Source organism: Alexandromys fortis, unplaced genomic scaffold, assembly GCF_014885135.2.
Source record: "Alexandromys fortis isolate MF-2015 unplaced genomic scaffold, M_Fortis_MF-2015_v1.1 scaffold_16, whole genome shotgun sequence".
Lineage (NCBI taxonomy): Eukaryota > Metazoa > Chordata > Mammalia > Rodentia > Cricetidae > Alexandromys > Alexandromys fortis.
The window spans coordinates 15,245,636-15,259,937 of NW_026067893.1; the positions used below are offsets into that span (position 1 = coordinate 15,245,636).

A 14,302-nucleotide genomic window follows, 5' to 3' on the forward strand; every position below is an offset into this window, starting at 1 on the left:
TTGCGTATTCGTTTAACCAAGCTTCGCCGAGAGAGTGCGGAGGGAGCAGGTCGCGAGTCGCTGCCAAATGCCAAAGCAAGTTTACTTTTGGCCCTCGGCAGCCGCCGTCCGCAGTGCGAGGCGCCCTAAAGCCCTTGGCTTGGCCGTGACCCGTGACCCGGGCGCTCGGCACAGGTGGGTTTCCCCGCGGGTCTGGGGCCCCGGAGCACGCTCTTCCCGTGGACGGACCGTGACCCCGCCAGTCGCCGTGACCCCGCCGGGGCCGCCGTGACCCCGAGCACCCAGCACGAATCCCTCCGACTGGACCCGGTCCCGCACCCCAGCCCCGCCGAGGTCCTGAAGCGCCGCGCGCCTTCTCCTCCACCCTGGGCCCCGATAGTCCTGGCCATTCGTAACCGACCGCCAAGTGCCTCACGGGCGAGAAGCTGTGTTGACCTTCTCCCTAGGGACTGGACTGCCAAGGGTAGCTGGTGCCAGGTCCTAGTTCCCCGACCCCGTCCCACCCCTCCACTGCCACAGCCGTTCCGACCCTAACGGGGGCTTTTAGAAACTGATGCTTCCGCGCAAACTGTATGGAAATCGCATTTCCCCTGTTCTTTCTGCCAATGGTTTAAGCACGCCATGGAGTTTTGCATAAATTAATATAATGGTTAAAAGCACGGTGTTTACCTTGCGGCTTAGCCGGTTGTTTCGTGTGCTGAATGGAGATGACAGTTTATAGAATTCTTGAGGGAACTAATGAGTTTGCCCTGTCAAATGCGCTGTTGATCTCTGCTCTTCTGCACTGGATGGATCTGACCAGCAGGTGGCACTGGTGACAGAATGGTATAACTGGATGGTCAAAAGGCAAAAGAAACAGAGCTTCAAGTATTTAAAAGTTCCCAGAAAAAAAAAAAAAATCTTAGCTTAACCGACAGCTTTAGGCCTTCTTCAAGCTAGAAAGTACAGTAGAGATTAAGTAATATCTCCCGTTTTTATAAGCGAGACTGCCCTGACTGACTTGCTCAAGCAAATCACAGTAGGCTCTAAGTTCTCCCCTTTTCCTTTCCGCCCCTTTCGAACCTGTGAGGATGAGACCCTAGATGCACATTAGAGGTGGAAATCACAGGGTTAAACAAATGCGGTGTGGTGGTTCACACCTGTAATCCCAGCACCTGGGAATTAGAGACAGGAGGATTGATACTTCAAGATTATTCTCAGCAAGTTTGAAGCGAGTCTGGGCTATGGAAAACCATCCCCACACCAAAGGAAAGAAAAGATGGCGCTGTGGGTAGGGGCCGCGGCATACTGCTCTTGCAGAAGGTTAGGGATGGGTTCCCAACACCTACATTGTAGATCACAACTGTGTGTAACTCGTGTCCCAGAGGATCCAGCACTCTTCTGACCTCTGAAGGCATTAGTCACCCATTTGGTGCACAGACATACAAACAGGCAAAACACTCATATACATAAAATAAACATAAATATTTAAAAGATGAAGCAAAACAAAAGCTAAAATGAGGATTTACATTCGTTCATTTATTCACTCAGCAGCCACTAAGTGCTCACTCTATCAGTCATAGGTGTGGGCAGTAGTTAGAACATCGTGAGACGAGAAGCTGGCTTTTATGAAGCTTACATGTTAACAGGAGAGACTCACAGTGTGACTAAACAAATCCTTACCAAACCAGTGAGACTGTTTTGGGTTGGGCAGGCCACCTCTGAAGATGTTGGATGCTCACCCAGAAAGACGTGGTGAAGAGCTGGCCATGCAGAGAGCAAAGGGGAGAACGTACAGTATGTGGGAAGCAGTGTTTGCAAAGGCTCCAGTGTGAGCAAAAGCCACGAGATGGAAAAAAGACTTGTGTGGCTGGGGTACAGAGCCTAAGAGGAAAACCAGATAAGGTCTTACTATGTGTGTAGCCCAGGTTTGCCTGAACTTATGATCCTAATGCCTCAGCCCCTTGAGTGCTAGGATTATAGATTTGCATCACAAGTAGAAATATTTAATTAGCTTCATATATGGTGCTCTGATGACAATCTGTGTGTCAGTAACATAAATATGGGGTTCATTGACTCATAAACAATATTTAAAGCCAAGGAAATCAGGCAAAGTCCCTGAGAAACTATCTAGTTTGGTGGTTGTTATCATTAGGCCTGTGGTAACAAGTGTGATTAAATACCTTGGGAGTTTAGAGAATTCCAGTTTAGCAACTGTATATATGAACCGTCCTTAACTCCACAGGTGATCTTGTTTTTCTCACCCTGCATTTTGTCCAAATACTTCATCTTGTGGAGAAGAGATACAATACCTGTGTCCGCAGATGCTCCCTGGATCTCTGGCCCTAAGAATTTTGGCTTCTATTTTCGGTGAACCAAGGGCCATCTATGTTTTCTGCAACCTACAGGACAGACCATGAAGCTGAAGGAACTTGAGAGGCCAGCTGTCCAGGCATGGAGCCCAGCCAGCCAGTACCCTGTGTATCTGGCCACAGGTATGATGATAATTCGGATCAGGAGTTACTGGAAGTCGTATGTCAAAGGAAAACGTAGTATCTGGACCTCTAATGAACATGAGAGGAAGCTGGAGGATTGGGTAGCTGGTAACCACATTGGACATGGCATAAGGGTGGCCTCGTATACTTTCCTTGGGGTTGCCTCTGGAGGAAGGATATCCCTAAATCTCCTGTTGTTTGCTTTCCACTCCCTACAGTATTTATGAGCTAAATCCATGCAGATATTGTTGTTCATTTGCTGCCTTTTCCTTACTTTTCCTGTGACTAGGGACATCTGCCCAGCAACTAGATGCTTCCTTTAGCACAAATGCCACACTGGAAATATTTGAGATTGATTTCAGGGACTCTTCTCTGGACTTGAAACACAAAGGGATTCTTTCTGCCTCAAGCAGGTACTATGTTGGGACTATGCATGGGTTTGCAGGTCAGACCATGGTGGATATAGAGGGTCCAGGGGGTGGTGTGTACAACTCAGGGATCACGATGCGATATGGATGGAAAATAGTTCTGTTAAGTCTCAGAGGAGCTAACTCTGTGCAAAAGGATTTGGAAACCAACCCCTCTCATGTTACCAGGCAGCAGCAGCAGCAGCAGCAGTATTAGGTAGGATGCAGGTAACAGAACTGCCTTACACTAGCCAGGACATGCGCGCCAGGTCTCTTTTTGAACCCAGGGATCTTGACTTCTTCCTCCCTTGGCTTTTGTGAAGACAGCAGCCTTACACCATGTCATACTCTGCCAACAAGGAGAATGAATGATCTCTCCTCATGGCTTTTAGGTGCTGGTTGGGTATGCATTAGATTTCATGGCTCTGGCAAGCTGGATGCCCATGGATTTCTTGGGTATATTGTGTAACAGCAATGAAAAGGGGGATCAGTCACTGTCTCCTTTATTGGCAGAAACGTCTAAGGAAGTCCTTGTAGAGCTCAGTATGCAAAGCAGACTCGTTGGGACCCTGTGTATTTTACTCATTCCTCAGATTAAGCCTAAGCTATAAATGCCATCATTTCCCTTTTACATGGGTGTAGAAGCCATGAGAAGCTGGGCTTGGAATTTAAGTATGTTCCTATCTGTGTACTAAGTCTACTTCCTATTATTTTGCCACTCTTATTTTTTAGACAAGGTCTTGCTAAGGCTGGCTTTGAACTCAAAATCTTCCCAGCTCAACCTTCTGAGCAGCTGATGTTACAGGTGTGTGCTATTGTACCTGACTCTTCATTGCTGTTTTAAGGGTTTTGTGAAGATGGTGCTTATAGTCTGATATAATAATCTGTAAGTTTTTATACCATCAGAAAATATGTCAAATTCATTACAGTCCACCTCATATTTAGTATAAGTAATATACATAAGTAATTACCGTACTACTGATAATATACGCACACGTATATTTAGACAAAGTATGTAAATCTTTTTCTTACAGCGCAGTAAATTTTCTTGCCCACTCTAATTTAGAGATTTCTGGCCTTGAATCACTTTAGAGCATCTGCTAAAATGTAGGTTCTGGTGGCCTGTCTTCTCTGGACTCTTGGTTTCCAGGCCTTTTGTAGGAATAGTGAACCGCGTATTCTTTAGATATAGCTCATCATTATCCCAGGAACACCTTTATCAGAGAATTCCACATATTCTCACATGATTGTCTGTTTCCCTGTACAAACTTGTCTTCTATTTTCATTTCAAAATTCTATCATTTTTACTTTTAACTGCATTTCCTTTTTTAAAAAGATTTATTTTTAGTTGCACTTCTGTGCTTATGTGTGGGTGTGTACATGTGAGTGCTTGGTGGGGCCTAAAATGGCCAGAGGTGTAGGATCCCCTGGTCCGAGTTTGGAGTTACAGGCAGCTTTGAGCCACCTTACTTGGGTGCTTGGATCTGAACTTGGATCTAAACTTGGATCCTTTGCAAGAACAGTAAGTGCTCTTAACCACTAAGCCATCTCTCCAGCCTTTAGCTTTCTTTTCTTTTCTTTTTTTTTTTTTTGTTTTTGTTTTTTTGAGACAGGGTTTCACTGTGTAGCTGTCCTGGAACTCATTCTGTAAACCAGGCTGGCCTTGAACTCACAGATATCCACCTGTCTCTGCCTCCTGGTTGTTGGGATCAAACGTAAATGCCACCACAGTCCAGCTATCTTCTAAAACTTCCAAATTTACAGGAAGATTATGGAAGTTATAATGAACAATCCATAACTTTGACTTAAATATATTAACTGCTAACATTTTATCGTATGTGCTCCCTGTTTCCCTGTGCCCCATGATTGTCTAATTCCCTGTCCACTTAGAGACTAGTGACAGTCCTCTAGGCCATGTGTAACAGTCTCCTTGTGTGATTAGCTGACCATGCGTCCGCATTCTCTGAGCTGCTCTCCAGCACAGCCTCTCCAGGAGCTAGTTTCACCTCACTAACAAGGTAGCGAACAACAGCAGTATATTTGCGGTCTGCAGAAAGAACTACTTGGTCATAGTCTGTGTTCTGCCCCTCTCAAGTCATTCCCCTCTTTCCTGCCATACAGTGATTTCTTCCTGAGGTTCAGGTCCTTTGACTCTTACCCACCTTCTCATCTCTGGTTCCTGTGTGACCTGTGTCTGCCAACCCTGATGTTTACCCGTAGAGTCCCAGTTCCTGGATGACATGACGCCCTCTGAGTCCATATGAGCTCATTCTTCTGCCCCATGAAGATTGGTGTCACTTTAGAAACTGCTCGCTGTCTGGTGGTAGCTGCAGAGCCATTGAAGCCTGTCATCTTCCTGTTCCTCAGATGTGGGCCCAGCCCAGACCAGTGCTCAGCTTCATGCCCTTGCCAAGCTGGCTCTGCTCAAAGGCCTGGAAAAGAGTTCTTGCTCTGTCAATTCTTGTTCACTCAGTTCTATTGCACTTAGGAATCTTGTGACATTTGATGTGAAATCTTCTCTTGTGGCTTAGCCACAGTGAAAGTGAGAGACAGACAACCCCCCACGTACACACACACTCAGGCCTTCTGGTTTTCAAGTGTTTCCCTGTGGGGCTTTGTATAAGACCCAAACTTTTTGTAGGAGACCCAGGGTTTGACTTTTTCTTTTATGCAAAACTCCAGCACTAGTTTTTTTGTTTTTGTTTTTATTTTATAATCATCCTAAGAAAGCCAGAAAAATGTTTCCTACTTGGGGTATTTAGTATTTGTGCCTCTGTGTCTTAAAGCTGGCCCATTGTAATTACATGCTCATTCCAGTAGGCCAGCCATATGGGAAAGACAGGGTGATGGGGGGCCCTAGGGTTTTCTCATTCCCAGATGCAGCAACAGTTGTTCCGGGGAGCCTGGTTCTAGTTCATACAGGGTGGGCTCTGGGGTGAGATGGGCTGGACACTAAACCTTGCCTCACTTAGCTTCGTGAAGATGAGCTGATGTACAGCTCTGCATACAGAAGCTTATAACTTCTCCAAGCTTCCTTTCCTTAACTTGGAATTGGATATAATAGAACCTCCTCATAGAACTGCTTGTAACATGAATAATGAAAACCCAGAGACAGATATTGGGGTTCAAGCTGAAGATCAGAAAAGCAAAGCAGCCAGCCACTAGCTCTTACCTCTACCTTAAACCGAAATGGTGATATTGGATACTCTATTTTTTTGAGACTAGACTGATCTGAAGAGCAAGTTCTAGGACAGCTAGGGCTATACAGAGAAAACCAGTCTTAGAAAACAAAACCAACCAAACCAATAACACAAAACCAAAATAAACAAAATACTTCCATATTACCTAAGCAGTGGCTTTCTGGATTCTAGTTTAACATAGACAAAATATTTTTTTCTAAAGAAAGGGCAAGTCCGGGCAGAGGAGACTTCCCTTCTGGGTTTGGAGAATAAGGAAAACAAACAAACAGATATAGGCTTGGGCTGGGGAAGCCTACAGGATAGTAGATGCAGGCAAAGATGTCTGTCCTCTGCATACTGTCAATTATTTTCCTTTGTAGGTTCCACAAGTTAATCTGGGGAAGCTTTGGCCATGGGCTTCAGGAAAGTGCTGGGGTTATTGCCGGTGGTGGAGACAATGGCTTGCTTACTCTGTACAGTGTGACCCACATCCTTTCTTCAGGACAGGAGCCCTTGATTGCCCAGAGACAGAAACACACAGGGGCCGTCAGGGCCCTGGACTTCAATCCTTTCCAGGTACTGTGTTCTAGTTGATCTGGTCAAGGCACGGTGTGGCTTGTCTGAATGGACGCATTCTCTTCTGGCATCCAGGCTGGAGCTATGGGGGAGGCTGTGTTCCCCAAACGTGGTCTCCTCCTTCTCTCTTTCTGAGATGGGAGGGGAGTCTTTAGAAATATCTTTTGTATTTATCCTTATACAGGGCAATCTCCTGGCTTCAGGAGCCAGTGATTCTGAAATCTTCATTTGGGATTTGAACAACCTGAGTGTTCCAATGACCCCTGGATCCAAGTCACAGGTGAGGAGGCTCCCACCAGCCTTGGGCTGTGGATGGCTTTGTGTGTGCAGCCGGTTTTCTCAGGTAAAATTTTGAATTCTGGAGCCTGCGGCATACCAGTGATTTCAGGCTTTACCACTGGAGGGCAATAAAACTCCACAGATAGACACAGACATTCTGCTAGCCACCGAAGAGTCAGGAGAGAGGGTATGCCTAGAAGTTGGTCCATGGTGGTCACTAACTGTTTAGAGAATTCCTGGAAGAGAGTGAGGGCAGGTGTGCCTCTGGGCAGGCCTCTCAGTCAGCCTGGAGCTGGCTTGTCTTCTCGCATTTCTCTGCCTTTGCTTTATTGCGAAGTGATGTCAGTTGGCTATCCCTTGGTGGCTAAGAGATTCGCATATTTTTCTCTGCTTCACTTTTTCTGGGGCTCTTCATGTTTGTTTTTCTCCTCCTCTCCTCTGTCCTAGAGAGGGGGTTATTTTTCAATCTTGACGCTATACTTTTAAGAGAACTCATGGAGGAGAGATAAACCCAGGTGTGCTGGCTGGGCCCTCCCCCTTCCATAGCATTATCTTTTTAAAAATAATCTTTTATTTTACATCCCAGTCACAGTTCCTCTCCCTTCTCATCTCTCAGTCTCTCCCTCTCACCCCACTCCTTGTTCCCACACCCTCAATCCACTCCTCCTCCATTTCTGTTTAGAAAAGAGCAAGTCCCCCATGAGTATCAACACAACATGGCATATCAAGTTGTAGTAAGACTTGTATTAAGATTGTATTAAGGTGGAGCATGTATTAAGGTTGAGCAAGGTGATCCAGCATGTAGAAGAATGCAAATAATCCAAATCTATCACCCTGCACAAAGCTCAAGTCCAAGTGGATCAAAGACCTCAACATAAATCCAGATACACTGAACCTGATAGAAGAGAAAGTGGGAAATAATCTTGAACACATTAGCACAGGAGACAACTTCCTGAACAGACCACCAATAGCACAGGCACTAAGGTCAAAAATTAATAAATGGGACCTCAGGGCTGGAGAGATGGCTCAGTGGTTAAGAGCACTGACTGCTCTTCCAGAGTTCTTGAATTCAATTCCCAGCAACCACTTGGTGGCTCACAGTCATTTAAAATGAGGTCTGGTGCTCCCTGCTGGCTCACAGGCATACGTGGAAGGAATGTTGTATACATAATAAAAAAATAAATAAATCTTTAAAAAGGGCCAAGTATAAATGGGACCTCATAAAATTGAAAAGTTTCTGTAAAGCAAAGGATGCTATCAATAGAACAAAATGGCACCCTACAGAATGGAAAAAGAGTACTGTACCAATATCTTAAAGCATCTTTCTGGGAAAATGTACCCTCAGTTCCTGAGGCTGTCTTAGTGGGAGGAACGTCTTATCTCCCTTGGGCTTTGTGTGGGCTGTTGAGAGGAACAGAACGGTAGTTGTCACTTAATTGGATTATGACAGGTTGTCATCTTCACTGTCTTGTCTCAGAGCCCCCCAGAAGACATCAAAGCACTGTCATGGAACCGCCAAGTCCAGCACATTTTGTCTTCTGCTCACCCCAGTGGCAAGGCAGTTGTGTGGGATCTCAGGAAGAATGAGCCCATCATCAAAGTCAGTGACCACAGCAGCAGGGTGAGCAGTGGTCAGAACACAGGCCTGGACCCTGGCTCCTCTCTGTGCCAGTCAGTTGGAGCTGCTCTTGCCCAGGCCAGGGATCCGTTTTCAAGTGTTGGGAGTGTGGATTCAGCCCCAAAGCAGAGTTCCTATTAGAGTGACTGCTTGGGAAGCTAATCAGATGACCTGGAGTCTCATAGCATGCTTTGCTTGATCATGTTGTTACTTATACTCTGATGGCTTGGTTGTTCCCAGCCAAATAGAAGAGACCAAAGGTACCCTTGGAGTAGTCTCATTGCTACTGGGCAGAACGGGTTCATAGTCTGAGAGGTTAGGTTATATCAGACATCAAGGTCTACTTTGTCCACAGATGAACTGCTCAGGCCTGGCTTGGCACCCAGACATAGCCACCCAGTTAGTGCTGTGTTCAGAAGATGACCGGCTTCCGGTGATCCAGCTGTGGGACCTGCGCTTTGCTTCCTCACCCCTGACGGTGCTGGAAAGCCACAGCAGGTAGACATAGGAGGAGGCCACTTGTTTGTCCTGGCCACCCAGAACCAAAATAACCACACAGAAACTATATTATTTAAAACACTGTTTGGCCCAATAGCTCTAACTTCTTACTGGCTAACTCTTACATCTTAATTTAACCCATTTCTAGTAATCTGTGTATCACCACGTGGCTGTGGCTTACCAGCTAAAGTTCTGTCTGGCTCCAGCAGAGGCTACATGGCTTCTCTCCCACTCGGCCCTTCTTTCTCCCAGCATTCAGTTTAGTTTTCCCCACCTAGCTCTATTCCCTGTGCAGGCCCAAGACAATTTCTTTATTATTCAGTGGTCTTCACAGCATGCAGAGGGGACTCCCACATCAGGTACATCTCCATCCCATGCACACACTTGGGCCTCATCTTAGCTATTAATGTCTTCCATGTCTTCAAAGCCTTTGCAGAGAGCACAGCCAATACTAGCTTTCTCTCTAAGAGGAGTTCCTTTGGAGCTTGCGGTCATACATGCTTGCATGAAGTCAACCTCAGGTGTTCCTTAGTAGATGTCTACTTGTTTTTTTGAGACAGGGTCTCTCACCGAGTCTAGGCTCTCCAACTGGGAAATGTCAGATGGTCAGTGAACCCCAGGGATCCTTGTGATTCTGCCTGCCCAGTGCTGGGATTATATGTATTACCTTGTCAAGTTTAGTTACTGGGCACTAGGGATTAATCTCAAGTCCTCGTGCCTACCTCTGGCAGATACTCACTTTTCACAGTGCTGTTTTCATCTTTTAAAAATTAATAGTTCATCTGTTTTGGAGATCTGAGCATTATCTAAGATGTATAAGGAACCTACTCAGCTGGTTTTCATTTTTAGGGGGATCTTGTCGATGTCATGGAGCCAGGCTGATGCTGAACTGCTGCTTAGCAGTGCCAAAGACAACCAGATCTTTTGTTGGAATCTGGCAAGCAGTGAGGTAGGCTGGTCCTTCTATGGACACGCTGTGATGGAGATGTGGCAGGAGAGGTACCCCAGCTATGTATTTCCTGGACTGCTGCTAATGGCTATGCTCTCACGGCAGGTGGTGTGCAAGCTACCCACACAGAACAGCTGGTGCTTTGATGTTCAGTGGTGCCCTCAGAACCCTCCTGTGTTCTCTGCTGTCTCCTTCGATGGCTGGATCAGTTTGTACTCTGTGATGGGTAGGAGCTGGGAGATCCAGCACATGAGGCAGGCCGACAAGGTTTGAAGGGCTTGGTAGAGAGTGCTGGAGGGAGGCGCTGGCTGTGTTTTAGGGAAAAGAGGATACATAGCTTGGGAAGAAATGGGAGCTATTGAAGAGAGGGAGACCAGGCTGTGGGTTTTAGAGGGCTATAGCTTGCATTAATATTCGACTTCCTGGGAGGAAGTCAGTTTGCCACAATATAAAGAAAGTCATTGGCTTAACGCTTGTTATTCATTCTGAACCGCTATTTTGGATCTGTTATCTCATAGTATGGGCTGGTATAACTCCTTCTATGCTGTACACCTGCTTTATGTCACAGTCCAGTGCTGACTTTAAATATAGCTTTCCAAGAGGCTCGTACATCTGAGTCCCCCATTCGCTTCCACTCTAATCCCCGTCTCCTAGACTATGGCAGTCTTCATTTCCTGAGCAAACTGGGCACCACAGGGATTCATCCCAAACTCAGGTTGGAGGTAGAGTTCCTCACGAAGATGCCTCTCAGGTTGGTGACACAGGTGTCCTTTCCCTCTAGATTTCCTCCTCTTTTAGCAAAGGCCAGCCTCTCCCAGTGCTGCAGGTGCCTGAGCCAGTGGCCCAAGCCTCGTTAATGCCTCCCTTGAAGAAGCCTCCCAAGTGGATGAGGAGGCCAGCTGGCGTTTCGTTTGCTGTAAGTATTGTTCATGTGTGCTGTGTGTGTGCAGTGCTCTCCGGTGCTCATCAAGGAGCTAACTTTAGGAGATTTGTTCTCGGTGTCTGTCTCGCTCCACCTCTCAAGCAGAGGGTTAATCTAGCTTCTCCCTTGAATGTCACCATTCTGCAACCTGATTGACCTGCCAATCCTATCTTTAAAAAAAAATCTGCTGCTTTAGACACTCTGCTTATTTCAGCCCGAGATTCTACCCGAGATTTCCATAACTCTTAAATATCTAGACTTGTGGCAAGGAATGCAAGGAAGGAAAGAAAAAAAAAAAGGTAGACTTTATCCTGTCATTCCTGTACTTAAAAGTTTTGTGCCCCCCCCCCCCCGCCGTCTTATAGGGTTAAGGCTATGCAACCATGGGGCTCCACTGACCTTCCCAGTTTCTTTTCCTCTCTCATTCCATGAGTTCCTTGTGTTTCAGTTACATATGACTCATTTCTGCCCATGAACAACTCCTCATCTCTCGTGTGTCTGATCCTTCACCTTCTTTCCTGTGCCCACTGAATGCCATAGTGGACTTTGAGGACCTCCTACTTAAATACCACATCCTCCATGATACTTGTTCTTAGTTAACAGCCTCCATTCTATAGAGATTTGTATTCCTGTAATTCTATATTCTGTATAATATAATGTAAAACATATGGAGACCCTGCTAAGTAATAGATTCTGCCAGGCTAGGAGGTGCCTTGTTGATTTCATATCCCCAGAGGAGAGCCCTCTAGTGTGAATAAGGGTCACTTGAGGATCTTACTAAAACTCAAGTTCTGGTTCAGTTGATCTGATATAGGGCTCAAGATTCCCAGTTTTCCAGAAAGTTCCCAGATGGTATGTTTGTTTATAGTTTGAGGACTAGCAACTTGAGTAGCAAGGAGGCCCTGAAGCACCCAACACACTACTTTAGATAGTAGGTTTGATTTGAAAAAAGATGTATAGGAGGAGATGTTCATGTTTAGAGTCAGCAGTTTTAGTACGAAGGTGTGACCTAGGAATGTCTTTATAAAAGAAGAAGAGTAGGCATGGGGATCTAACTCATTGGGAGAGTGCTTGCTTAGCATGCCCACGGCCCTGGTTTAAATGCCTCACACCACCACCACCAACAGAAAGGGCAGAGACAGTGAGGTGAAGAGCTCTTGTCATAGCTCTGAGGCCAATTAGTTAGACGACTCTGAAGAAGTCATTTAATCCCTCAGGACTTCAGAATTTTATTTGTAAGACAGAAGTAGTGGTGCCTGCCCAGCATGCTGTAACACTGTCAACTGCTGTGCCAAGTATAATCATTTAAACAGCTTTGGTGAGCACCAAGTTGTGCTCTAAAGTTTGTTCTGTAAGGGATATAGTTATGACTATAAAAGTCACTAAGCGAGTGGGATATAGGAAGGGAAATAATGGTGTCGTTGTCTGGGATGTGGCCTGGTGACTGGAGAACTTTCCAGAAGCTGTACTGTGTGGCTGAGATTGAGAATGGTTGGAGAAAGTATTGCTAAACCTTTGATTTTGTGCCATCTGCTTAATAAAAAGTGTCAGATTTGACTGACTGGATACCTCAAGTGCAGTGGTGGTGTAGGTAAAGGCACAGAAGCGGGGATGAACCAGTCATTTCGGGAATGTGGAGCAGTCACATAAATGATCAAGAAGAAAGATGCTGGGGTAGACAAGTTTGTCCCTAACTTTTTGGAATTTTGTGCATGCCATAGGAGTGCAAGTATTCTCCTGTGGTCTGTCAAACAGACAGCCTGGGAGTAGCAACAGGGTTGTGTGAGCAATAGGACAGGCTCTAAGCTTTGGATTGGAAGAATGGAAAAAGACAAAGGCGAGCAAGCACTTCTGGTAATGTAGATGTGCTAGCAAAGGGTGTGGGAAAGAGAGTGTCTGCATCGGAGACACTGAACAATAAGCTTGGCGGTGGTGGTGTATAGAGGTATACATAGCCTGTGATGGTACCGCCTTGTTTGTGCTAGGTGCCTGAGAAATGGTCGTGGGAAGTGGGAGAGAGTACCATGTGGTGACATTTTAAGCTTGTGATAGTAAGATTGCTATTATAATAATTGTGATTATAATGAGGACCCATTTGGCACTCAATTCCTGGTCCTGTTCCATCCTAGCAATTTTCTGTTAGTTTTCCATCTGTCTTGGTTTCTGTTTTGTTACTGTGAACAAACCCATGATCAAGCCAACTCTTATTTTTTTTAAAAAAAAAAGCATTTTAATTGAAGTTTGCTTACAGTTTCAGAGGGTTAGTCCATTATTATCAAGGTGGAGGAGCACGGCGGGATGAGGAGCAGGCAGGATGAGGAGCACGGCAGGATGAGGAGCAGGCAGGATGCAGGCAGACATAGTAGCTGAGAGATCTACACCTGGATCTGTAGGCAACAGGAAGAGAGAAAGCCACTGGGCCTGGCTTGGGCCCTTGAAACCTCAAAACCCACCCTCAGTGACACACTTCCTCCAACAAGGCCACGCCTCCTCCAACAAGGCCACGCCTCCTCCAACAAGGCCACGCCTCCTCCAACAAGGCCATCCCTTCCAATCCTTCCCACTCCTTGATGTACAAGCATTCAGATATCTGAGCTTATGGGGGCTATTCTCATTCAAACCACTACACTATCCAAGGCTTGCCCAACAGCTGGCCTTTTCTCTCTGAATCCGCGGCTTGCCCAACAGCTGGCCTTCTCTGAAATCTTAAGTGGGTGTCAGCTATTGGCTTGAAATTGTAACCGTTTCCTTTTTTACATTTCCTCACCAGTTTGGGGGAAAGCTGATTACCTTTGGCCTTCCCAGCATCCCTGTCCAGCAGATGCCACAGCCTTGTCCCCACCCTGTCTACATCAGTCAAGTCGTCACAGAATCAGAATTCCTGACGCGGTCAGCTGTGCTGCAGGAGGCCTTGGGATCCGGGAATCTCCTTAGTTATTGTCAGAGCAAGATCCAGCAAGCTTCCCCGCCCTGTGAGAAGATGCTCTGGCAGTTCCTGAAGGTGGGAGGCTGAAGGCTGCCTGCTCTCCCTAAAGTCCCAGAACTCTAGCCTTGTCACTCCAGGAGATGTAGCCAGCATCCCATTCAAGACTGACACGTTCAAGAAGCCCATCCCCTGACTTGATGTGTTTTTATGTTTTCTGGACACAGGGTCTTTATCCTTTACCTTTATTTTTTCTAGAGACTCAAGGGCCACTTGAAAAGATGGCAGAGGGGGCTTACTGCTATTGTTGGTGTCCTGGATATTTTACCACCCAAGGCAAATGCTTTCACAGTATCATGTCAATGGGAAGATTCACTGGAGGGATACATGGACATAAGGAGTTTGGGGTTTGTTTGATGTAACCCAGGGCAGGTCCCTATTGGTCCACTCTACTTTAGCACCAGGGATGTAGTTCTA

General features: G+C 46.1%; 1 protein-coding gene across 9 annotated transcripts in view; it reads left to right on the plus strand.

The window, feature by feature from the left end:
- Positions 1-14,302, plus strand: part of Sec31b (SEC31 homolog B, COPII coat complex component) — a 26,253-nt gene continuing 11,951 nt past the window's right edge. The window contains exons 1-11 of one of the 9 annotated variants that reach the window (XM_050145682.1): positions 1-174; positions 2,225-2,474; positions 2,764-2,887; positions 6,441-6,636; positions 6,821-6,916; positions 8,393-8,536; positions 8,889-9,031; positions 9,881-9,980; positions 10,086-10,247; positions 10,762-10,896; positions 13,673-13,903. In XM_050145682.1, coding sequence (XP_050001639.1) covers positions 2,396-2,474; positions 2,764-2,887; positions 6,441-6,636; positions 6,821-6,916; positions 8,393-8,536; positions 8,889-9,031; positions 9,881-9,980; positions 10,086-10,247; positions 10,762-10,896; positions 13,673-13,903 — 1,410 coding nt within the window. In that variant the 5' untranslated portion in view covers positions 1-174; positions 2,225-2,395. The other 8 variants (XM_050145627.1, XM_050145637.1, XM_050145646.1 and 5 more) reach the window with 8 other exon arrangements.